Below are 25630 nucleotides of genomic sequence, written 5' to 3' on the forward strand. Positions count from 1 at the left end.
TCCTGTAATAATAGTATTTAATTAAACTGAAAGTGATTGGCCACAGGTTTACCAAATAAACATAGGTGAGGCATGACCTGAACCTGAACCTCCTGCCCGTGTCCAACAGTGTATTAACTGTTCAAACTGGACTAGAAAGTTGACTGTTAGGCTGACATAACTATCTTAAAATTACATCTATTAAAACATGATTTATATTATTTCTGTATTCAAGTGTCAGAGTTAAATGCAGAGTACCTTAATGTAGTCAAGATTGTTTAGAAGTGGAGGCTTCTTCATCCCAAAGTCATGGGGAATTAGAGTGTAGAAGCGATTGGAGAGATCTAATATCTGTGAATCTGTGCCACCATCAGAAACTGCCTACATGAAAAGAAAAAGAAATAAAACTATAAGAATCAGCAGCAATAAATGCATATATTTGAGTTATTTGCCTTAGTAAAAAATTAGTTTAAGCTTAAATGTCAGTTAAGGCAGCATTTTGAAATGCTTGTCTAACTTTTCTTAGTATGATGCCTTCCCAATCCTCATCAGTAACAAAGCGACTGAAATATGACATCATGGGATGGCAGGAGGTGAGAATCCATGATGTTAAATGTTAAACAAAAGCAAACATTGCAATATGCTATTTTCCCACATTCAGTTCAGGAAGGACTGGTCTACATGTAATTTCATGGCCGAGATTTCTCCCTCCATCCATTTTCTATAGCTGCCTAACTCAACAAAATGATTCTGGACGGCTTACAATTCTAAAGTTAGAAAAAAAATGAAATAATTTAAAAACAATAAAAACACTCACAAGATAAGTACAAAGCTGTGATGATCTATCCCCTAATAGTAAAGCCAATTAAAGGGGCCCTTAATGCATTCCAAAGTCCAGGTCCAGTTACATAGCCAACAGGTTTGGGGCCATTCTAATGTCTGGGAAGAATATTTCGTAAGGCAGGGGATCCAGCTAAAAGCCTGCCCCTATAGTTCCTGCCAATTGACACTCCTTGATGGGATTTGCAGCATGGTCAATCTGTTGGATTGAATTGGGATAGCTAAAAACTCTTGGAAAAAGACGGTCCCTCAGATCACCCAGTAAGGCTTTAAGGTGACAAGCAGCACCTTTAATTTTTTCTATATTAGAAAATGCTCAACAAATAGCCCACTTAACTGGTTCAGAATTGCACCCTCTCTTTGACATGTTTGCCCCCCGCACTCCTTTTTGCCCCTTCCTGGGCCCCAAGGAAGCTTCCTGGGAGCAAAAACGCTCCCCAGCAGGCTTCTCTGAGGCCCAAAAACAGAACGAGGGCGAGCTGCTTCCCCACTCCGTTTTTTACCTTCCTGGGCCCCAGGGAAGCCTGCTGGGAGCAAAAGCGCCCTCCCAGGAGGCTTCCCTGAGGCCCAGGAGGCAAAAAAAAAAAAATGGGGAGGGGGGGTTGTTGCAAAAAAAAAAAAAAAAAAGCTATGCCCACCTAGTCACATGGCCATGCCCACCTAGCCACGCCCACAGAACCGGTTGTTAAAAAAATTGAATCCCACCCCTGGCTACCAGTTAGATAACTTTTAAAGGAACCTACCTACATTTGTTGATGGTTACTATTCTTGAAGATTGTAAACTACTTCTGGAATCAAATGAATATTGCTTTAAATAGCTGAAAAGGGAATTGATCTTTTTATTTACCTGTTGCACTTCACTCAGAATCGAGTATGCGCTCTGTATCTGCCTCTCACTTAACTTCCCCAATGGCATCTTCTGGAGATCAATCTAACAAGAAAATAAATGGTTCCAATTAAAGTAGAATTTTATTATGGGAAAACATTGGAAAACTGGCTGCAAAAGAAGATATAGCAAAAAAAATTCTTAACCCAAGGAATAGAAATACAAAGAGAATATAGGATGCAACTTTATTCTAGTCAATCCATTTGTGTGAAATGATTTAGCTTAATATACCTGTTCTCTTTAGATTTGCCCAATTAAATACAGTTAAGTACTGTAAAAGTTTTTTTAAAAAAAATAGATAAATGATCTCTGTGCATCTGTTTCCAGATTATATTTTCACATTATGGGAAACAGGTTAGAAAATATACATTAAGACATAACTTTATTTTGCCAAAGAAAAATCACTATGTCATTCTTGAAGGATAAAGAATGCCTTTTCCCATCAAACTGCATTCCTGCCATTATCATTCTGAGAATATCCAACTAATAACACCAAGTAGTTAAGCAAAGGATGAATAATAACCTCAAACTCCACCATGGCTTTCTTCATACTTTCTATATCAAAAATCATCTTAATAAGATCTTGGACAGCCTTTGGAAGCTTTGATTTGGTTCCTGCACTCACTGTCAGTTTCTTGACTGCTTCTTCATCCTATTGGGAGAGGGTTAGGAGTTGAAGGAACTTTTGTTAAAGCAACATACATTCACAAATTAAGCTACTTCTTTGCTTCTTTAGCTAAGGACAGAGAATACATGAAGTTCTCAATTGATCTTCGAAAGTTATTGCTACCCATACTTACTAGAATTTTCAGAAAATCTGGACATTTTATTTCCACCCGTTGCAAGGAAACAACAAATTGGGCACAAAAGTTGTTTGCATCCCCCTCCTCTTGCCCTCAAAGAAATAAATTGATTTCTAACTTTAGAGTACTTAGAAAATACCAGCTCTGATTTGGGATGATGATGGCTGGAAGATAATGTGGCATTGTCCATTACCTAGTCCTTTGTTGCTGTTTGAGAGACCTAATTCAAATATAGGCAATCTATCATGCTGTCAAGTTTTGGATGATTTTAAGCAATGGCAGCTAGCATGGCCAAGAGGAATGAATTTAAAAATAATTTAATTTGATTTGATTAATTTTAAAATATCTGAAGGACCTAGATGACAGAACATTATTGCTTTTTTAAAAATAGGGGAAGGTTATAATCTGTAGGGCAATCTTTTAATATATTACTGATACTGATCTTCAGCAGATCCACATTATAAGATTATGGGAAGCAAGATTAAACACAATATGATTGCCATTCCCTTTATCAAATGTTATAGAATCAACAAAGTCACATATTTTGGGTGAAAGATGGTGCTTCTTCATATGCAAGAATTGAAGCAAACAAGCAACGGACTATGAGTTCAAGTCTTGCCTTAGCCATGAAACCAAGCTGGGTGACCGTGGTCCAGTCTCTCTCAGCCCAACTCACCTCACAGGGTTATTGTTGTGTGGAAAATAGAAGGAAGGTACAATAGGTATGTTTGCCACCTTAAATTATTTGTGAAAATAATAAGGGCAGAATATATGATGTGAAATTCCAGTTTAGAACATATAATAATAGGATTGGAAGGACCTTGGAGGTCTTCTAGTCCACCCTCCCAGGACACCCTATACTATTCCAGACAAAGGGCTCTCCAGTCTCTACTTGAAAACCTCCAATGATGGAACACCTGTAATGCCTGGAGGCAAGCCATTCTACTGATTAATTGTTCTCAGTCAGCAATTAATTTACTTAAGCAAGGTTGAATGAGAGCAGGTGACTAGTTTCAGATATTAAGTCTGCTACACGATGTTGCAGTAAATTTAAGTTTTCAGTTTCCGTCAAACTATGTTTTGATTTCACACCAACACTAAATATAACCCTGTAACATACAAATGAATGAATGAATGGAGCTAAAAAGTGTTTGCTATAGCGAAGTGTTTGCCTCAACACTAAAGTTTTTCCTGGTTACTCCAAAGCATGTTCTGTTATATGTAATCTTGACAAAGGAGAGCATATCTTTTTGAAAAGAAACAAGTTACCTGACCATAGTCGATCTCCAAAGGGTAGAATTTTTTGGGATATTTGGTGAAATTTTGGGAATGCCAGGAATTGCCTGTTTTATCTTCATACAGATCTAGAAAATGTTCAACGGCTTCTTCTTTAGAAGGCATCTTCTCTAGCTTATTACTTCCAATTGATGTGCCAACACGACCCCATGAGCGAAAAACCCAGTACCTAAAGACAAAAGTAAATGAAAGAAAAATATGAAATAATCTAGCAAGCTGTTCTGAAAGGGAAGATATAAAACCAAGCTCTTTGTAGCACACATAACTGTATTCGTTATTACAGAAATTGATAATAAAAATACAAAACAGAGAGAAGGATGACTGTCAGTTCAATATTAGCATAGAACAGCTTCCTGTGCTACATTTAGTAACAGTATGCTTGGGAAACAAGGATAACTGGTAGGAAAGCTTTGCCTAAATGCTAATTCAAAGTTAATCTACAAAGAAGAGATTTATATATACAGTGAACACCCCCCTCCTGACATTAACTAATTTGGCATCATTTAAACATTGATTCGAGTTTACACACATTCAGTAGGCTGAGCATAAGCAAATCAGAGTTTAAAAAATACAGCTGGATCATATATATATAACAAAACATTACCTTTTTTATAGGACAAAAATTGCTTGGAGGAGTATAAGTGTGAACCTACTCTAATGCAGCTGGAAAAAAATATGAAATTGTGCTGAGATTTGGATAGAATCTACTAGGTGAAAATAGTATGGCCCACCAGATCATGTTGTTGAGAAGCATATCTAAGCTTGGTAGGGACCACGGTCATGTTTACTGACAAGAGTATATATAGAAATAAACAGACATGGAGTTTCTGCTGTACTGGAGCTCACAAAGGGCTTTTATACCATCAACTATAAAAATTATTGATACTAGATATTAGGCTAGCATTAAACCAGATAGTTAAGAGTTGCCTACTTCTCTGCAACTAAGTTCTTTTATCAGACAAGTATAAAAAATAGAAAACTAAACATCCTTTTCCTGTAATGGCTAAGATGAAATAAAAAGTTTATAGTTCTTCTTTTTTTTTTTTGCAATAAATTTTTCTGCTGTGCAGAAAGAACACTGGAAGGTTTTTTTCTGTGATATATCTCAAAGCTAATAGAAATTAGGTATTTTCTGCTTCTATTAAGATATTTTAAGTTGGCTGTTCTTTTCTTAATTTTATTCCATTTAAGTTACATACTTTTTAACTTGTGGGGAAAGCTAACTTTGGAATTCCATGTGGGGGATGAACAGAAGGCAAAATCAATAAATAAAGTAAGCTTCCCTCTGCACTTTTTCTTATCTGCAGTTATGTAAGCATGTTACAGATAAAACTGCTTTATATATTTGCATTGTACTTCATGAAAATCTAGGCCCCTATATAATTGAGTTTTAACTAAGGCTAATTAAAAAAGCAAACTAAGTTCAATTGAAGTCATTCCCAGATAACAACTGAAGATTGGTTTTTATATAGGGTACAAATTGTTTTAGTTTTGAATTCTTATCACCTGTTTAAGAGCAAGAACAACTATTTAAATCAAACAAATAAAAACTAAGTAGAAATTTGCATGTGGTTATTGTTTAGAAAAGGAGAACTCTCACCTGGTCTCTCTGTCATCCTCTAGCAGTTGAAGTTTGTAATAAGAATTTGTTCCTTGGACAATATCAACTAGACCCAAAGTGGCACTGAAGATTTTTCCACTTTTTTCAAAAACATGCGCAGAATCTTCCAGACCTATTTATGTATATAGCAAATGTTAATTCTTCCTATTCCGAAACATATTTCATCCTATTCAGATTATTAAATTGATCATAAGATTGGAAAAGTTGGAGTTTTGATTTCTCATCCACAAAGGAGAATTGTAACTGCCCTTAATTGATTTATAGCAAATCATGTTGCTTCTTTCAGACTTCTAGTACTGATTGCCAAAATCACAAATTTATTTTTCCAAGCATCCATACGCAGGTAATCCTATCCTGAATACATAAGAGCCTTGTTCCAGCTCCCAGAGTGCCAATTTCCTTGTTTTGTGCTAGGAAACATCACACAAAAGATGCTAGGTAAAAAACCAGAAGTCTTACTATTGTTTATCTGATCATAAAGTATAATTACATATATATAGGATAAATTGTGGTATCAATAGGACAGAGGCATTAATACCACTCATGCATTAGAAAAACTGGAAAAGCAGACCCAATAAGTGAAAGCAAGGATATAAGAACATTCCCTGGCTGCCCAACTTACTGATGTGAGAAAAGGGACGTAGAATTATTTTTATGAAAATAAAAATACCTGAATCAGGATCGACAGCAGCCCCTCCTTTAACTGTCAACTTCATTTTCTTCTCAGACTTACTTGTTCCTAGATAATGACGGGAAACAAGGCAGTAATTTCTTTTTCTCTGGGTAGATAGAATTCATCCATCAATTTAAAAAGTATAATTAGGTGATTATACAAATGCTCCTTACATCTTGCAGGAACTAATTCAACCTGTAATGCAAACTGATCGTTTGCTGAGTTACTCTGTCCACTGTGAGGCAGTCTCTATGTTTCCAATAACTTGATAAATAATGTTATTTAGCGTTTGAATAATATTAAATTGCCTTTGGGATTATTTTAAGCTTTGTAGGACTTTAATACTTTTAAGTGAATATTTTACTGATTTTTGTTTTGTTTAAATTATTTTAACGTTGTTTTAATTTTTAAATGGTTTTATTTGCCTTTGGAAGTATTTTAACCAATGAAAAAGCAAGACAGGAGTAGGAGTAAAAACAGTAACGATTCTTAATAAAATGTGTAGTTAATTGTAATTCCCCCCAGTTCAGACTAGTCTAGAATATTAGAATTGAACATAGTACAGATTATAAATCTTATAAATCAAAAGAACCGTTTGCTTTTTGTTTAGTCCCTGTTAAATCCAATCACCTACCTTGCCCTCAGATAATTCTTTTGCAGCAATTTTTAGAACCTAGAGCTCAGGGTACCTAAAATTCTTATTTGAGACACAGAAGGCATATTTCTTGGATTTGTCAATTTATGTTTTCCTGAGATTACAAAAGAATAATTCTAAAAAACGTAGGTCCTTCAACTAAATACTATAAATAGAACTATGGGCTTCTGTTTGTAACAAAATAAGGATATAACAATTGTTTACAGACAATCCTATTCAATGTCAGTGATTGGGATTACAATTCCTATTACTAAGCAATGTGCAAAATTATGTAACCATTTCACTTAGCAATGGCAATTCTGGCAGTCCCAACTGATGGTGTTAAATGAGGATCTCATTGTGATTTCTGGCATCCTAGCGACTTCCCCATTGATTTTGCTTGTGGGAAGCAGGTAGGGAAGGTAACAAAACATGATCATGTGACTGCAGGGGACGAATAGAACTCTTGAGTTCAATGCTGTCATAGATTTAAACCACCTCTGAATAAGCAATTATTAATCAAGGACGACCTTATTTGGAAAAGAAGAAAACAAAAAAATGAGGATTCAGATATTTCTTTTGAATTTGGAAAATGGACCTCATATTTTAGTATTCATATTACACTACCATGGCATAAAAGTTCTTGGCGGTACACAACCTTCCAGTTTAAGATTCAGGTCAGCCTTCTCTACACAGGAGGGATTTCCTTTGAGCTATAGCTCCCTTCTTGATAAACGTTGCAGATGACCATAGTCCAATACAAAAAGAGGGTGCCATGATAGAATATGCTACCTTAGCAATAAGGTAATTGCAAATAAATGGCTTTAATAACAAGTAAGCTTCAGGCAAGTTCTAAAGAATCTGAAGTACAGAATACCAAGCATTTCTTGAAGAGATCTTTCAGCTTGCATATTTGTGCCAGAAGCAACAAGCAGAATCTACTATGCAGATACTCAGTTCATTGAGACTACTCTTGCATATCAAGATCTTCTTATCTAGCTAGCCTTGAACTAAAGTAAGCCTCCTCTATTCAGCTTCCCATGTTCCAGTTGGCAAGTCAAAAGGGTTCATTTCTCCTGTTCTTTAGGCAGTGGAAGGGCACACTATAATGGGGAGGAGGATTTCCTTATCTAAACAATGGATGGTTCCTTTTGGTTCCTTCCCTTTGCCTGGTAAAAACTGCTTCACTTATTTATTCTTAGAAGTCCAACAGCAAGTGCAATAGAAAGAAACCTGTAATATGAAGTGTGGCCATCACAGGTGACAGCTTTTCTTATGTTTTTTTACACAAATACATACCTTTCATTCTTGAATTGCCTCTGTTTAGGACAAATCCTGAAGTGGCTATTAAGGATCCTATTCTAAATGTTAACTAATGTTCTTAGTAAGAAAATGGCAGTCTGAGGTGAAAATAACTACTACTATTTTGGCTTTTACCTTGCTCTTCCTTGTTCTTCCCAGAATTTTTCAGGTTTGAGTGTCCACTGGATTTTCCACTCACAGATACTTCTTTGTGTTCCTGCTTTACTTCTGTACCCCAGGGAGACACTGCATGCAGTGACCGAAGCTCCTGAAAACCCTTGCTGGAGCTTTTTATATCCTGGAGGAAGTCCTCCGACACCACACACAAATGGGCTTTCTTTACTTCTTCCATTTTTTTGTTCATTTTCTCAACTTCCTCTGTAAGATTTACATTTGAGGGATGGGGGAGAGAGAGAAGAAATTGAAAGGGCAAGGCACAGTATGTTATCCTTTTTTAGCTCAAACAGCAGAACACACTAATTTGTATGGTACAGGAACTTGTAGTGTCTGTCTGTATTTGTGCCAGAAGCACCTACAAAGCTAACCCAAGAGTGCTAAATGAATGAGGGCTCTGCTGGACCACACAAATCTAGTTAATCTAGTATTGTATTCCAAAAGGATAGTTTCATCTGCTCAATTGTAGCAGCCCCCCTTTATTTTTCTGATATAGCTTCCTCCCCTCATACAAATACCTGACAGGTCAATTATCACGATCATATACTGTATTAAGTATGATCTCAGAGCTTCTAATGCTATATCTCCAGAATTCTATTAAATCCTATGTTCTGGTAGTAAATTTATTAGTTATGTCGCCAAAAGAATATAATCAATATATCAAGTGTTTAAACCAGGGATGTCAAACTCAAGGCCTGGGGTCCAGATCCAGTCCGCGGGTATTTAGATCTGGCCCGTGGAACGGCCCTGGAAACAGTGAAGGACTGGCCCACAGTACTTCTGTCAGTAAAAATGGGCTCCCAAGCTCTGTTTTCGGCTCTGGAAAATGCTGTGTGGCCCTCCTGAGCTCTGTTTTCACTGGCAGGGGGTTGCAGGAGGCAGTCACAGCCAAAAGCGGAGCTCGAGAGCCTGTTTTTGTTGACAGAGCGCTCGGGCCACTACAGTGATGTCAAGCTGGCCACACCCATCCTGGCCCCCCGAGGTCAAACGCAACCCTGATGCGGCCCTCAATGAAATCAAGTTTGACACCCCTGGTTTAGACTTGTGGGAACAGATGCACAAAATCCCTATCAAAACCCCTACTAAACTGAAACTGGCATATATTGTGACTTTAGAGGGTAAATTTAAAACTAGGCAAAAGAGTAGATTAGATTTCCCAGAAAATAATATAGTTGGGTGGCAGCACTCACTGAATACATACAAAATATATAAAAATTACTCTGTTTCATGTCTTAGTTCTAAACTCAATTTTTAAAAGGGAAATGTAAAACTTTGTTGTGATCTAAGCTGGCATTCACAGAATAGCTTTTTCTCATGCATGAAATCTACATCCTTTCTGTCAATCAGGAGAGTTAATACCTACCAACACTTAAACCACAGAGATCCTCTTAATCCCTCCTCTTTCTAAAAACTTAAGTTTTGTAGTTTCAGTTCCAGTTTTTACCCTTCAATGTTTTCTGCTGACTCCTCAAAATTCCCCCCCCAAAAATTCCATTTCCTTTGTTCTTATTAATATAAAATTATATTGATATCAATACTAAATGGACTACCATTTGTCTACCCTACAGCAAGATGGGTTGAATCTTTTACCCTACAAGCCCAGCTTTGCACCACTAAACAGCATTACAATTGAGAAGGTAGAATGAAGTAAAGAACCAGTAAGTTAACAAAAATGAAGTAAAAACAAAAGGCTAAATCGATGGTTAAAAAGATTATTAGTAACATTTATAGGCACATAAATGTTTGATTAAAAAATAGACATAAAAGCAAACTAAGGTATTACTTAATTGTATCAAATAAAAGCAGTCATAATCAGATTGTATGTAAGATACAGATGAATGCTCTGAGTTCCTTGCATTAGCTACTAAATTTAGTACAATCTACTCTCCGCTTTTAGGCCTTTGTTTAATGTAACACTTTTGCTATTGAGAATGTCCCTGTTAACAGTACCACCATCTACTCACTTTGAGAGCTGATGCACAAGTCAGCTTTATTCACAGTCACTGTCACCTTTCCCCCAAGTTCTTCAATGATAGATTTAATTTCATCCTTGGTCTTCGACAATTTCCCAAGGACTATTATCTTCATGTTGTTTAATGGCTTATCTGATCAAGTGAAACAACAAAGCATATAAATATATTACACTTTTACTGTACACACTACGCTGACTTTTTAAGGTGTCACTTGAAAATCTTAGGTTAAATTCTTGAGCCGGTGTCATTTTTTCTATTGCAGAATACAGTTATGCTCAGATATTTTTTTTATTCCATGAATATTACAATGCAATTTAAATACATTTATGCATAATAGATGGGACTTTATTCATATTTAAGGGGATGGGGTGAGAAAAGATGTTCAATGCTTTCCTTCAAGAGAAAAAGAATAATTCAGTTATTATGCAATAAACAGCAGTTGACAATGTCAGAAAAAAACCTTCCATTCTGTTCCAACAGAATCCGCCATTCATGTGGAAAAGAAATAATTATGAAATAGTTTCATGTATGAAGTGTTTGTTTGAAAGTACCATTCTATTAAAATTGTATTTTGGACCAAAAACATGGCTGTTGTAGAAAAGACAGTAAACTTCTTAAGTGTTCAAAAGGTTTCGGAGAATGTGTTTGGAAATTAATAGGTAATATCCAGGATATCATTATGTATGCAGAGTGTTCTTATAGGTTTTTTTAATGTTTTAAAATAGTTGTTATTGATAATAGCTTTAAGTATTTTTTCTTTTAGCTTTGTTGTATGCTGTACAAAGTCACTTGTTTATGAGATAGGCAGCTCTATAATAAAATAAAGAAAAGCATATTTATCATACTATACAAAAGTATGCATAGTTTAGTGTAGTATAACATAGCACAGCATAGTACAGTAAGAATCATAGGGCAATTTGTTCTGAAAGAATAAAGAAAATTAAATTGTAATCTGGTTTATTCATTCTAATGGTAAATAGCGTTTTTCAGTAGGTAGACTTTTTTCTTCCCCTGTGGGAATAGTAATATTTTAATGAAAAATTAACATGTCATGCTTTTAAATCAAAACAGTTTCTCACAATGGCCTCCAGTTAATATTACCTGCTGGTGTAGCTGAATTCTCTGTAATAGGATCAGAAACTGCTGAAGGTGGTACAGAATTTGTAGAAGCAGCCTCTGGCAATAATGCTCTATCCCGCTTTTTAAATTTGAATTTCTTTAGGTAAGGGATCTCCCGGAATTTCTGTTGTACAGAAAGTTGAGGATTTTTTTTTTTAAATAGTAATAAGAAAAAAATTCTCATAAACTAATACAATGAAAATAGGCAAGTACATTCAGGGGTAAAGTTTACTGTTTACTATTTACAAACTCTTCATATCAGAGTGGGCAAATCATAAATAGTGATTTACAAATATATAAATAATTTCAAATAAATCACCAGAATCTTCATAACTTAATATTTCAAATAAAACTCTAAAAAAGCAACAATAACCTTGTAATGGCTCACCTTAAACTAAACATCTCTCACAGGAACAAACTAGATTGAGATAACAACAAATCACAACGATTGGAATGAAGGAGCCCTCTAGAAAATGCTGCCCTTACATTTATAGCAGTAGAAGGTAATACTGAATCAACTTAAAAATGATCCTGTAGACTCAAAGTATAAGTGATTTTTTTCTTAAAAAACAGCTGGGAAGCACTAATTGGTCCAATTCCCCAGTTCTGCTGTAATTAAAACAATAAACATTTAAGTGGAGTGAGATGATCCAGACTCTATCCATCCCTTGGTTTCAATATCCTGAAGCTTTATTGTTGTATCAAATGGTAGTCTCTAATAAGTTGTAGTTTTAGTCTTTTCTAATTAGTAATAAAATGTATAAATATTAATTATATTAGGGATGGAGAATATTTGGGCTCCAGCCATTCTGAACTAAAACACTCAGTAGCACCAGCTGCCTCTGTTTTATATAAATGCAAAGGACCATCTTAAACTGATTCTGATTCTCTATTTCAGTATTTTGCATATATCTCTAGTTGGGGGTCTCTAAACTGCGGGCAGGCAGCTTTTCACCAGTTAAGGACCACACTTTAAAAAGAAGACAGAATAAACTTCAAGGGCAACAATGTTAAAATAGTACTTTCACAGCTCATGTATTTTGCCTTTTTTGGGGCGAGGGGAAATGAAAAAAAACAACAACCCCAAATCATGAAACAATCTGGGGAAGTTTTGAGGGCTGCAAAATGATTGCTGGGAATGCTGAAAGCTGTAGTCTAATAAATCTGGAGGTCCCTGATTTTGGGAAAGTTGCTGCTTCCACAGGTATTAACAATATGAATCTCAAATTTTTCATTTTAAAACGTGACATGTATCATAGTGATACCAGTTGAGTATTAAGTCACAAATTAAATAAGGCCTGTAAACCAATTAAGCACTATTGCATAGTACATTCATAGCACACTGACAATTCTCCAGCAATCTCACTGTATGGCTTTATCCCCCATCAATCCTGTTCAACCAACATCTTCTTGGCTAGAGATCAGAGGCAAAAACATTTTATTTGTTCATAAATTTGAGCAAGGATAGGTTCAGCACATCAGGTTCAGGTTTAGCAAGCCGTGTTTTTTCTCAACAATGGAAAGCAACCTTGCATGATAGATATGGAGAAGCTGCCTTCACTTCCTCGTCTTCCCTTTCTTCCTGTAACTGGAGGTAGGAGCAGGAGAAGGAGAGAGAGAGAGAGAAAAAGGCAGCCTAATCTCTCCAGATTTATATCCAACTTCCTTATATAAAAAGGAGAAAGGGCTGAGAGGGCCTGAGTGTCTCAGAATGTTGGCAGAAGGACTTGGGCAGAGCGAGAAACGGAAGAAAAGAAAAAGGGCACAAACATCTCATAAACAATGTTAATCAACGTGATAACAGGAAATGGGTTAGCCAACCTCACAGCCTACCTTTGGGATTGTCCATTCTTTCCTGATGGGCATCTGTGTCTTGGCAACACATTTGGTCCAAGCTGTAATATACCCCGTGCAATAATAGGCATTGCTCTTGAACACAAACTGTCCCTTGCACTCTTCACAGGGAAGCAGAGCTCCAAAAGCCATCCCATCTGCAACACAGTCCAAGATCTGAAGCAATGAAAAAGCAAAAGAAGTAAATGTGTAATGCCCAGTGCCACAGAGGCCTTATTCAGAGTATAGGATGTCAAACAAATTTCAACCAGAGCTCCCCCCTAAAATTATAGGAGTCCCTTCTCTTCGCCTAACCTCTTCTCACTGACAAGTTGCAGTGGCCAAGAAGCCAACAATAACTTAAGTTCCCGGAAGTGGACTCATCTGTCCCTCATCTTGTTGAGACTTATTTTATCTTCTGACTAGGAAGGACAGCCCTGGAACTGGACAAAGAAACCCGAGAGGCTCATTTGGATGTCTAACAGGAGTTTCTCCCAGCTTGCTTCAAGCAAGATGATGTATAAAAAAACTACAACTATTTTAGAGTTAAAATATACAGAACACAAGTAGCTGACTCATTTTGTGGCTTCTGCATGTTTTGCATTACAAATATTGTACTATAACTTCCAGCCATATAGACATAAAAGAATCCCTGTGAAAGATGCACCCATTTCATGCTGAGGATTCTTAAGAAAAGAACCAAATATAAAACTGTCAGCATATCTATGAAGAGAGACACTTGGAATATGTTGTTCAATTCTAGCTACCCTTGGGGGAGGGGGGGTGAATGTTGCTGGAAAATTGCTGCAGTTGTTTTCAAGTGCAGGAAAAAGTAACAAAAATTAAAATTTTGAGGACTGCTGAAATATCAGCCTTGTAAGGAAAGGTTACAACTGTTTTTCTCTTTTCTTAATATTAGATCCTGGAGTCACTCAAATGAAGCCAAATGGTGAGATATTCATGGCAAATAAAACAAAAAGTTCACACATGCATCAGTAACAACAAATCCTGAAGTAGAATGCCACTCACATGGACAACTTTATGAAGGAATTACATCCATTAATGGGAGAATGGCATCAATAGCTTACATAGCTGGATGGCCATCTACTCTTCCCAATACCAAAGGCTGTATGCATTTCAACACTGTTTGTTGAAAAATATGAGGGCAAGGATACTACACAATTGTTTGCTTGTGTTTCTTTTAGGCATTCCACTAACCAGTGCTAGACAGGGTGGATTTGATTTAAATCAAGTCAATTTAAACCACGATTTAACTCACTATTAAAAGGGCTTGATTTAAATCATAATTTTTAAAGAGCAATTGTCATTTCTGTCCCGCAGCGACAGAAATGACCCACTGTTGACTCACCAACAGTCCCATTAACTTTACTGGGATGGCTGGTGATATGGCAGTGACACAACAAGGTGAGGGACATGATGGTGTGTGGATGCCCGCTAACAGGTGCTACCATGATGGATCTGAAATCACAGGTGCTCTTTAAACATAAGGACTCATTCTTGCTTGTAATTAGAATCTTTAATATTATTATTTGCAAACAAAATGAAGGTCCCCTATTTAGCTTACAGAGCTTGATTGAATGAGTTTACCAAAAATATAAATATTGCAGAATATACAGCCTCAAGCTACATAACCAAGCTCTATTTTGTGCTAAATAAACTAAATTATTATTGTATCTTCAATAGAAAACTATTTTTAGATAGATTTTTACTCCAAAAGCATTTTATTAAAATAAATTTTATTTAAAAAAAATCCAATTTAAATTTTTAAAAAAATCTGTTTTAAATTTTTTTCTTAAGAAACATCAATTTTTATCCGCCCTGGTGCTAGAACAGAATCTGAATTAAGCTGGCCTTTGGATTCTTACAGGAGAAACATCCATTGCTCATGGAGAGCAGAACCTGTGATTTAGGTTTCAGCAGTCTGTAGTCACATGCTAACAATACCCCTAATCTGTTGATCATCAGAACTATGACAAAATGCAGCATTATTATCAATTGCATCAGGACCTTCATATTCTAAGAACTTAGTAGAAGCATTGAATTGACTGTTTAATAACCCTTTCTGACTCCTTAATGCTATTCTATTTCTGATATCAGGACTTCCCCCACAATTATTTAAGATACACTTACAGGTAGCCTTTGACTTTCAACACAACTGGGACCAGTCTCTCAGTTATTGACCAAGACGCTGTGACTGCTTCACTGAACTATTGCAATCTTGGCATTCCCAATTGTGGATAAGTAACCGTGTGGGTCATTAAGCAGGCAGCAAAAAAAGCTGTCCACCAAAGGAGGGCTGGCAGCTCCCCTCCACTGGAGAACGAAAATCATGCGCTGGATAGTAGAAACAAGGCAGGGATCACAAAGATTCCCCCTTCACCTCTCCAGCCCAGTGCATCCCCTTCCCTCCATGTGCATAAGGGAACTTGTGAACTGGGCTGGGGAGATGAAGCAGGAATCCCGAAGGTCCACACTTCAATTCTGTAGCCTGAATGGTGGTTTCTGTCCTCAACCCCTGATGCATGGAGGAGAGGGGAAATCTTTTGGCAGGCAGTTAGCAGCTTGCAATTTTCCAGCTAGCTTCCTCTTTGAATTTCTGGGGAAGCCAGCAGAGAAGATTGCAAATCACCATCTTGACAACTGTTCCCATGTGCACAGGTTGCCAAGGGTGATTTTACGATAGCCAGAAATTCTTTAGAGCGTAAAGCACCCTTTCTGAGCTGTCATAACTTTGGACAGTCGTTAATGGGGCGTATGTTAAAAACTATATTGACAACAGACTGCCTTTAGACGCCACCCTTGCTTCCTAATTCCATACCCTTTTATGAAAACCATTAAATCCACCCTAGAAAGTTAAATTTCATTAGACGTACTCCTTACTTACCAATGGTAATCGGGGCTAGGAACTTAATTGCTAAGTGATGCTGTGACCATGCTGACTGACTTAGGACAGCAGTTCAGGCAGACATTGTTGCCATTATTAGGTGAATCCTGTTGAGTCACAACATCCCACAATCACATGATTGCCATTTGCAACTCCTGCCAGTTTTTCTACTGACTTTGTTTGTCAGAAGCTGGCAGTGAAGCCTCCAAAAGGCAATCAGGTAACTATGAGAATCAGTGGTGGGATTCATTTTTTTTTTTACTACCGGTTCTGTGGGCATGGCTTGGTGGACGTGCCAGGAGAAGGATACTGTAAAATCTTCAGTCAGAGGTGGTATTTGCTGGTTACAACTCAAAATTTCCTCTACCGGTTCTCCAGAACTGGTCAGAACCTGTTGAATACCACCTCTGATGAAGATGCTGCTATATCTGCAACTACAAGGATCCATTATCAGTCATTCTTATTAGGTGCTGCTGTAACAGTGAATAATCGCTGAATGAGTGGTTGTTAAATACTACTTGTGTTAATAGGCCCAAGCCATATTTCTTGAGTTCTTTTATCTTATTAATGAAATGTATATAAGGCCACCCCATTCCATAATAACTCTGGGCAGCATGCAACTCTAAAACAAAGGAAAATGAATGGTATATCCAAATCAACAGAAAAGGGTAACAACCTAAGGGGATATAACACAGTCCAAAGAGCCTTACTACCCAACCTAGGCCAAGGCCTAAGGAAAAAAAAAGTTTTTAAGCATCTTTTGAAGGAGATCAAATGTAGATCCATGTAGATCTTTGAGGGCTGCAGACATTCATCTCACTTCAATTAAATTTGCATGAGCATTAATATTTAGAAAAGGCTCAGTGTCTGTGTGTATGTGCACTCAAATAGATAAATAAATACAAAATCATTTTCTTCTTTCTCTTTCCTCATTTCCATACAAAATGTCAAATAAAATGGAGCTCAACTCACAGCAGCTTCCCCCGAAGGAACTTTTTGCTTGTTGGCTATCAGGAGCTCCTTCAAGTCATTGGTAGAACAGGCTTTCTTCAAGTCATCTTTGATATTCCAAATCAGTTCTGTCTGATCCTGTAAGTAAATAAATGTGCAAAGTATCACATTTAAGATTTCTTTCCAACACCTTGCTACTAATAATAATAAGAGTGGCAGGTTTATAGAGCAGACGCAGTTTATATAATTCAGTACCGTTGTTTGTATTCCTACATGAAATATTAGTTGGATGATGGTTCAAGAAACAAGAGATTGCTTTTAGATATTTAGAATAACCAGAAAGTTATGTCAGGCTAGCATCTTCTCACTGAGATTTGACTTGCAGTTAAACCGAGCTACCAAAATATGAGACTGGTTCTAAATGAAAGCTGGTAACATTGTCAGCTTCTTCAGTATTGTCACATTCCACTTACTTCAAGCACCCTTCAGGGTCAAATCATATTCAAAACAGTGAAAATGCAGAAGATAGCAGTCTCCATCAAGAAGTCAAATTACTCTTAGAGTATTTCGATCTCCTCATCAAAAGATGCTTTAAATGAAACTAATTAGTCATAGCAAAACAAACCTTTAGCAGCTTTTCCTGTTTTGATAATTTTTCTTTCTCTTTCTTGGGTCTTTTTTTTGAGATCACATTTGCATCCACCTCATCTCCTTTTCTCTTTCTGAAAAGAAATAATACATACAGTGTGCTGAGGAGAGAGTTATTTAAAGTTATTTCCCCAATTTCTTTTAACATATATAAGATTAATTCGGTGTACAATTGAGTGATTGTATACAGTGAGTTTATATAGTGTATATTCACACGCAAATATGCATACACACAGAGATACCAACCTTTCTTTTAGAAACAGGGTGGTGTACTCTTCCTTTCTTCTTGCTTTTCCCAATCCTGAACCAGAACCTACATTATGTTGGCTATCAGCTTATGTTCAATACAAGTATCCATAGCATTTCATTAAGGAACAGAGATTACATAGAAAAGTTGACTAGTACAAATTCACTGCAGCAACCCTGAACACCAAAAAAAGGAAACAGACCGCCTATATAATATCTTCCAACAAAATGGATATCCACACAACTTCTATGGAAAAATGTGTGACCACTCAACACAATCAACACAAGCTATGAAAGGGATAACATTACCATACATCAAAAACATCTCAGAAAAAACAACAGACTATTACAGTCACAAAGTATCATTTTAGCACAATAAAGCCCTCCAAAATTTCTTAAATAAGCCAAAAGACCCAATAACCCAAGAAGGGAAAACAGGAGTCGTTTGCAATGTACAATATAAGGACTGTAACAGCCACTATGTGGCCCGACATGCAGAAGAGCAGCACAGCACATCCATAAACATCAACTAACATTCAGAGCACACAATGAAAGCTCCTTAATTTTACAGACTCATAGTTTCAACTAGGAAATAGTGAGCATGCTAATAAATCAAGATGAACCCAAAAATGCTAGGGAATTTCTGGAAGCTTGGCATTCAAACAAATCAGCCATCAACAGAGATAAACCATATTCACCCATCATTCAAAAGACACAATAAAAACACTAAAGAGATCAGAGCACATCCTCTCCAGCAGCCTACAATCAGACCATCATAGTGGGGTATGAGCAAGACTAATTTCTGTTGAATAGAACATCTTGTCAATGTTTATATTTTGGATGTACTTGAATAACAGGTTGATACAAACAATTATATGAGAGATTCCAGTAAAATGAAGAATCTAATTTCATCTATCCATGAAGGTGGCCACCTTGCTACATAATGGGTTGGATAACTCCACACACAAGGCAAAAAGGCACCCCAGGGTAAATATCTGAAGTAGAAGGTAGTAGATAATTAGATATACACTCACTATTTGGCAATGTGGATGTCAGCGTTCCAACTAACAATCTAAACCAATAAACTCAGACACAAACATTTTCTCAGAGTTCTATTTTATTAGAGTTGTCATATTGGCACATCTGGGAAAACCGAATATGAGAGTTCCGGGTTTTCTCTTCTCAATAGAAAGTCAAAGATCCAACCCCTGTACCCACCAGTCCATCACACGGTCCAGTCAAACACTGTCCCAACTGGACATTCCTCGAGCCACTCCTCTCCAGGTGCAGACTAACTTGTCCTTTATTTCAAGAAGAATGTTGTTGAGTCTAATCTTCCACCTCTCTATGAAATGCCCCCCTCTCATTTTCCCAGGCACTGTAAAATATGGCTTTCAAGGCTGATACTGGAATAACTTGATGCTCATACCCCAAAAAAGGTATTAGATTACTGTCCTTCAAGAAGCCTCAGCAAATTAAACTACACTGTGGTTGGTAAAACAATGTTCTGTGGTTTAGAAAATTGTGAAATTCAGCTAAGCATTATGTGTCCACAAAATGTCCATTTCTAAGGAGGGATTTTTTTACATGTTTTTTTTTCCTTCTGTTAGGCAACATCCCTTCTATAAAACTGATGGAAACTAGGTCCAGAAAGTGGCATCTATCTTCCAGTGTTTCAACCATTACAGTAGCAAACTTCCCATTCTGATCAAAAACTATACAGTGATGGTATCGGTACTGAAAGCTTAGGTTTCCAATTTTGCAAAAACTAACAAGATCTAGATTTCAGCTGGGGGCCAGATTTTGAATCTAAAGCAATCAACATTTTAGGAATTATTGAGGTGATAATAACCTGTGGTTATAGACAATAACTTTGAAGGCAGTTCTGAGATCTAAATCCATATTTCTTTTTCTCTGAAATCATTCCTAAGAAATCCATCCTTAGGTGAAATAATCACATATCCTCAGTCAACTTTCACTAAAAATACATAACCATTGGGTATGTTTGTCAGGTAACACAACAATTCTGTAGATCTTTGATTTTTGAGTAGACAATATTCCTTCAGAGTAAGCAGTGGACTCAGATGTCAGAATTATGTGAATCACAATAATAAAGATAATGCTATTACTTCTAAATATTTCTGGATTATATTGTGACTTTGAGCTTTCAGAGAAATTTCATGTTTGCCAGAAACAAGAATTGAGGCATTGGAATTACTGTTAGGTTAAGAAGAACATATTTGAGAATGGTAAAGCATAGGGCATTTGCTACTTTAAAATCCTTCCTTGTTTTACTGTTCTCATCAGGAAGAATATATCTCTACCACTTATGTGGTGTGTTTGTGTATATATGTTGGTGTGTGTGTGTTAGTGTTAATATTTTATTTTTATCGCAGCAACCCTGAAATAACTCAGACCACTGCTATTAAATCTCCTGTATGAAAAAAATCAAAATGGGAAATTCAATAGCATGGGGATTTGGAATTAAATGGGCTTAAGAAAAACATTCACTTAATGATCCTTTCAGAATCTTCTTCATTCTATCTTTTGCTCTGTGACTGCCATTCTTTTCACTTTTCAATTCCTTATAAAAATTGGCAAATGATCTCCAGTCTCTTAAGTTTGGGCATGATGCCAGTGCAATGGCTTTGTGGAAAGATGCAAGACTTGAGCATTCACTGAGGACTGTATCGGGAATTTTAAGGAGAAAATTAAGGAATTTGCTTTCTGCTGCACTCTTAAAAAAACAGAGCAATAGAAATAGAAAGCAAAAGAGAATGCAGCATGTAGGGGAAAACCCAAAAGGATCTGATAGATTTGTTAAAAAGATAGTCAAACACTGTAATGGATTGTGACTCCTACTTCTCCTGCAGCTATAGAACACTGGCTTAGGTTTTTGTTTTTGCTTAAAAAGACCTATAGAGAGCATTTTATGAAAACACATCCCGAAGTATAGAAAATGGACAACAATTTGAAATAAGATAAAAATAATTTGAAAGTTATTGTGTCAGAAAACAACATTAATACATTAATAAGAAATGGAACAGATCAGGGGTCACAAATCCCTGGTCCGTGGACCAGCACCAGGGCGCCACATGCTAGCAACTGGGCCGTGCAAACAAGCGAAGCCCCATCTGTAAGATGCAGGCAAAATGCAAAACCATACCCCCTCCGGTCTGTGGAACAACCTTTCTCCACGGAACCAGTCCCTGGTGCCCCAAAGGTTGGGGACCACCGGAATAGATGGATAAGAGCCAATATTTTTTAAAAAATCCAGATAAACAGGTCTGTCTTATAGTTATGCTGAAAGCTAGTAAAATTCAGCGCCAACCATAACTAAACTGAGACTGAATTCCACAACACAACTATGTACCAAGAATGCCTCCTCTTATGTTCCTGCATTATGTGGCACCCTCTATAGGATCCTGGGTGACCAGCAAATTCAAATGCTCCATCACATACTTTGATTCTAAAATATATACATTTTGTATGTCATTCCAAGAACCTTGTACAAACTGGCATCCAGTGCAATATCTTCAAATAGGCATGATACATTTTGTCCTCCTCAGCAATCTAGCCTCAATGTTTTGTACTTCCTGCTGATTCTGGACAAACTCCAGGGTAGACCCAGCTACAATATATTGCAATGACCGGTTGTTTAGACTAGTAAAAAATGAGAGAAGGGGAAAAAACACAGAAGATCTTTAGCTAAACAGAAAACAAATACTGTATTTACATCAGCTATCTAGGCAAAAAGGTATAGCTTATCTACATCAAAGAAACTTTGCTTCCTTCTGCATTTATAGTCACTTTGGATAGTGAGATGGACAACATATAAATTTAATAAACAAATATTCTCATGTTTCAAGCAGTAAGATGGAATAAGCAACTTGTGGCCCACAAACTCCTTACATATGACTTCAAAAACCACTGTAATGGTGCCACCAAATCTCAGTGGTATAGTAACTTAGAAATCAAAGTTATTGTCCACCATCTTGTTGAAAGCAACATATACAAATAGCGTAAGTCTAAAGGTAAGCTTGTCAAGGGTTATTTTTTAAAAAAATCCTCTTGCAAAAACAATAAACAATCCTAAGAATTAGAAAACCTCCATCTGCCATGTTGCATTATCACTCTGATCATTGACAGCTTGACAGCTTTAAAAAGCTTAGTGCATTTACTAGCTAGTCTGCAGCTACCTCTCCATAATAGTCACTACTGGAGATCTTCCATAGTCAACATAAGAAAACATCACCCACACTGGTGTTTTAGAGTAATCAGGGGTCAACAGCATGACATGCACCTTTTTTGGCATCTTTTACATACCCTTCATTCTTGACAGAGGGTAGCTGCATCTTTAGAGTTTCTTTGTCTTCTGCCTTCAGGAGCTCAAAGCCCTGGATCTGAGAGGCATTAAAGGTGGGAAGAAAACCCAGATCTGTTCTGCGGCTACTGAAACAGGCAAGATGGTACCAATTGTCTATCATCCCCAGCTGTGGCTTTTGAGCAAGCACCATTTTCTTTGAGATTCTGATCTGACCCTGCACAGACAGGAAGAGAAATTAGAAACAAACTCACAAACAAACAAAACTAGGCAAATGCCTACTAAGGTTTCAAGCCAGGACTTTAATATTTTTATTTATTTTATTAATAATAATTCAGAATAATGCATTTTGGGTTTTCTTCACTGTTTCTGGAAGTTAAGATCGGTGTTTCCAAAAAACACATTAATAGGAACTTTGTTTCTGAAATAAAAATGGAATGAGCTCCTACTTTTGAATATAAAACAGATTCTTTCAGTCCCAAATGTTTTCACTTTTTGTCTTTCATGCACACACTAAATTCTCTCTATCCTTTATTTCTTTAAATAGAATAGAATGTCAATAAACAAATGGATAGATACTATGTGTTACTATATAGACCAAAAATTAGAAGGAAAAAAATTACTCTTCCACCTCCATTTCAGGAATAATACAGAACTGTTAAAGTTTCAAGCTTTCATGTTACATTTCTTCAATGTCAAAGCTTTTATTTTATGACTATACAACCCATTAAATCTAGACCATGTGAAATTTCAATTTCTATCTTGCCTCTTCAATTATTATATAATCATAAATGAATTCCATTAATGTTTTATTCAAGGGAGAACTATGAAAATGGAGTATTTAGACCATATTCATTGGGATTTAAAGACAAAAAAATAACCTGGGCGGTCAAAAACAATCAGAATTTCTGATTTGGAGGGATGCTTTAGGACAGAGTTCCCCAACTTTTCCAGCTTGATGGACTGGTACGTGGGTGTGTGTATGTGTGTTCAGCATGAGCTGTGGGCAAGTGCGCATATAGCTCCATTTACGTGAGCAGTGGAGCACGCTTGCAGGCATGCGCTCTCCTGCTGCTCGCATAAGGGGGGATATGCATCCCGGCATTCACCCACTGCTTCAGACGCCTTGGTTTTGAACACCTCGTAGCCCAGTAGTGGGCTGTGGCCCAGGGGTTGGGAAGTTCTGCTTTAGAAAACATTTCTGCCATTAAAAACAATGTTTGTGTACCTTTGTGTGAATGTCTACGTCTTTACACACAGAGAGTTTACCTTTTCTATCTTTTGTTCACAACCTTTGCAAGTACTTCTATTGGACTTTGCATATTCTGCTGCAAAATCATTTAAACATTTTTTCACATTTGCCACCTCCCTCTTGGCCACCACCTTTGCCTAAAAAAAAAAAAGGGAAAGGAATAATTTTTAGGTTCTGATTTAGTGAATCCTGTGGGACAACAAAAATAAGATACATAAATCGGTTAGATTTGCTCAGGAATAAATAAATACTTTCTGAGACCATACTAAGAAAGATAAATGCTTGGTTGCAATTAATGTTTTGTAGAACAGGGATCAGCAACCTTTTGGACCTCAGGGACCACCAAACTCATAATTTTAAATCCCAGGGACCACTAACCGGTTCTGTGGGTGTGGCCTAATTTGTACTTGTACTTGGTGGTCATGTGATTGGCTGGGCATGGCTTGTATGTAAATATTATAAATATTTATATAAATATTGAATTTTTTATTAAAAAAGAGCAACTTTTACCCAAAATCAGGCAAAGCAGGCAGGCAGATTGAGTTGCTCACAGAATCATTTAGTGATCTATCTATCTGCCATCGGCTAGCTCAGTCTGTCACATAAAATTTGCTTGCCGTGAGTCTGCACTGAATAATAGTGCTAAGGGAGGTTCGGCTGTGCTTAAAAGCAGAGCCGAAGATCTAAAGACTAGCTAGAAAACAAGAAATCCAACCATTTCCTCTTCCTAGCTAAGAGCTGATGGTTGGAAAAAGGAAAGATAGCAATTTAGCAGGCAAGTTGCTGGGTAAAGAGTGAGTGGGCGGTGAGGGTTCCCGTGGGCCATGTGGGCGGTGCAGCCTTGTGTTTCTGTGCAGCCCGAATTAATTGCTTTGGGGGGGGGGCTCTGGGGGTGAGATTTCTCTGCAGCCCACCAAAAGTTTCTCGCGGCCCACCAGTTGGCAACCGCTGTTCTAGAACATGCAAGAATGATACCAGAGGACAAAAGCAATAGTAATTCACTGAAACTTACTTCCAAATAATTTCTTAAGCATTTATATTTTGGAGACCTTCTAACATTTCTCCATTAATGAAATCTGCTCTCAGCATAAAAATAACAGCCGTTTCTCTTTCTATTACCAGTAAGTAGCTTACCTGCTGCAGCTCCTCCACTTTCTATGTGTTTTTTAATTTTTTCCTGGTCTTCCCAACGCAGTTCTGAGAAGCCCTCCAGATCAGCATGGGACAGCAGCTGAGCTTGTTTCCAGAAGCAAGAATAGTGGTGCCAATGAGGTACTTTGCCATCAAACATAGGGGACTGAAAAGAAAGAAGGGCAGGGGGGAGAACCTCAGGCATGTAAACCAATACAACTGAATTGGGTAAGAAATAATGCCATACAGTATAATCAGAATCCAGACAAAAATGTTGGATTGGAGCACCAACAGATGAGCTTCATGTTTGGGGTGGCTGATTGAGTAATTACAGATCCAATCCTTTCCCCTTCTTATCATATCCCATCTTTTTAGCTAGGTTGATTTTACACTATAGTATTTATATTATGATAAATTATAGTTTTATTTGTTAATATTGTAAGCCACCCGGGGTGACTGTGTGGCAAGATGGGCGGGTAATACATTTTATAAATAAACAACTTGTGTCCATCTATGAGTACTGTTTCCTTTTCTATAACTGCCCATGTCCAGTTATTATCAATCAGGGTGGATTTGATTTAAATCAACTCAATTTAAATCACTTGTAAAAAGGCTTTATTTAAATCAACTCAATTTAAATCATATTTTTTAAAGAGCAACTGCCATCTCTGTCCTGCAGCAGCTCCTCCTCTAACCAGCTGTTGACTCACCAGACAGTCCCATTCACCTTAATGGTTATGCGGCAGTGACAAAACAAGGTGAGGGATGCGACGGGCAGCAAGCGCTAGCTACCATGATGGATTTGAAATGACAGGCCTCTTTAAATGTAAGAACTCATTCTTGCTGGTAGTTAGAATCTTTAATATTATTTGCAAACAAAATGAAGGTTTCCTATTTAGCTTATAGAGCTTGAATTCATTGAATGAGTTTACCAAAAATGTAAATGTTGCAGAATATACAGCCTCACGCTACGTAACTAAACTCTATCTCATGCTGAATAAACTAAATTATTAATGCATCTTAAATAGAAAATTATCTTT

At 37.0% G+C, this 25630-nt stretch overlaps 1 protein-coding gene across 1 annotated transcript in view; it reads right to left on the reverse strand.

The window, feature by feature from the left end:
• Positions 1-25630, reverse strand: part of PARP1 (poly(ADP-ribose) polymerase 1) — a 37521-nt gene that overhangs the window by 8305 nt on the left and 3586 nt on the right. The window contains 16 exon segments of the mRNA XM_026682051.2: positions 238-360; positions 1667-1750; positions 2229-2357; positions 3778-3973; positions 5405-5537; positions 6096-6164; positions 8170-8412; positions 10173-10313; positions 11283-11424; positions 13134-13310; positions 17011-17127; positions 17615-17711; positions 22210-22424; positions 23477-23557; positions 23559-23596; positions 24594-24756. Coding sequence (XP_026537836.2) covers positions 238-360; positions 1667-1750; positions 2229-2357; positions 3778-3973; positions 5405-5537; positions 6096-6164; positions 8170-8412; positions 10173-10313; positions 11283-11424; positions 13134-13310; positions 17011-17127; positions 17615-17711; positions 22210-22424; positions 23477-23557; positions 23559-23596; positions 24594-24756 — 2148 coding nt within the window.

Source organism: Notechis scutatus, chromosome 1 (assembly GCF_049901735.1).
Source record: "Notechis scutatus isolate UNSWTSFEM ecotype Mainland chromosome 1, rNotScu1.2, whole genome shotgun sequence".
NCBI classification, from domain to species: domain Eukaryota; kingdom Metazoa; phylum Chordata; class Lepidosauria; order Squamata; family Elapidae; genus Notechis; species Notechis scutatus.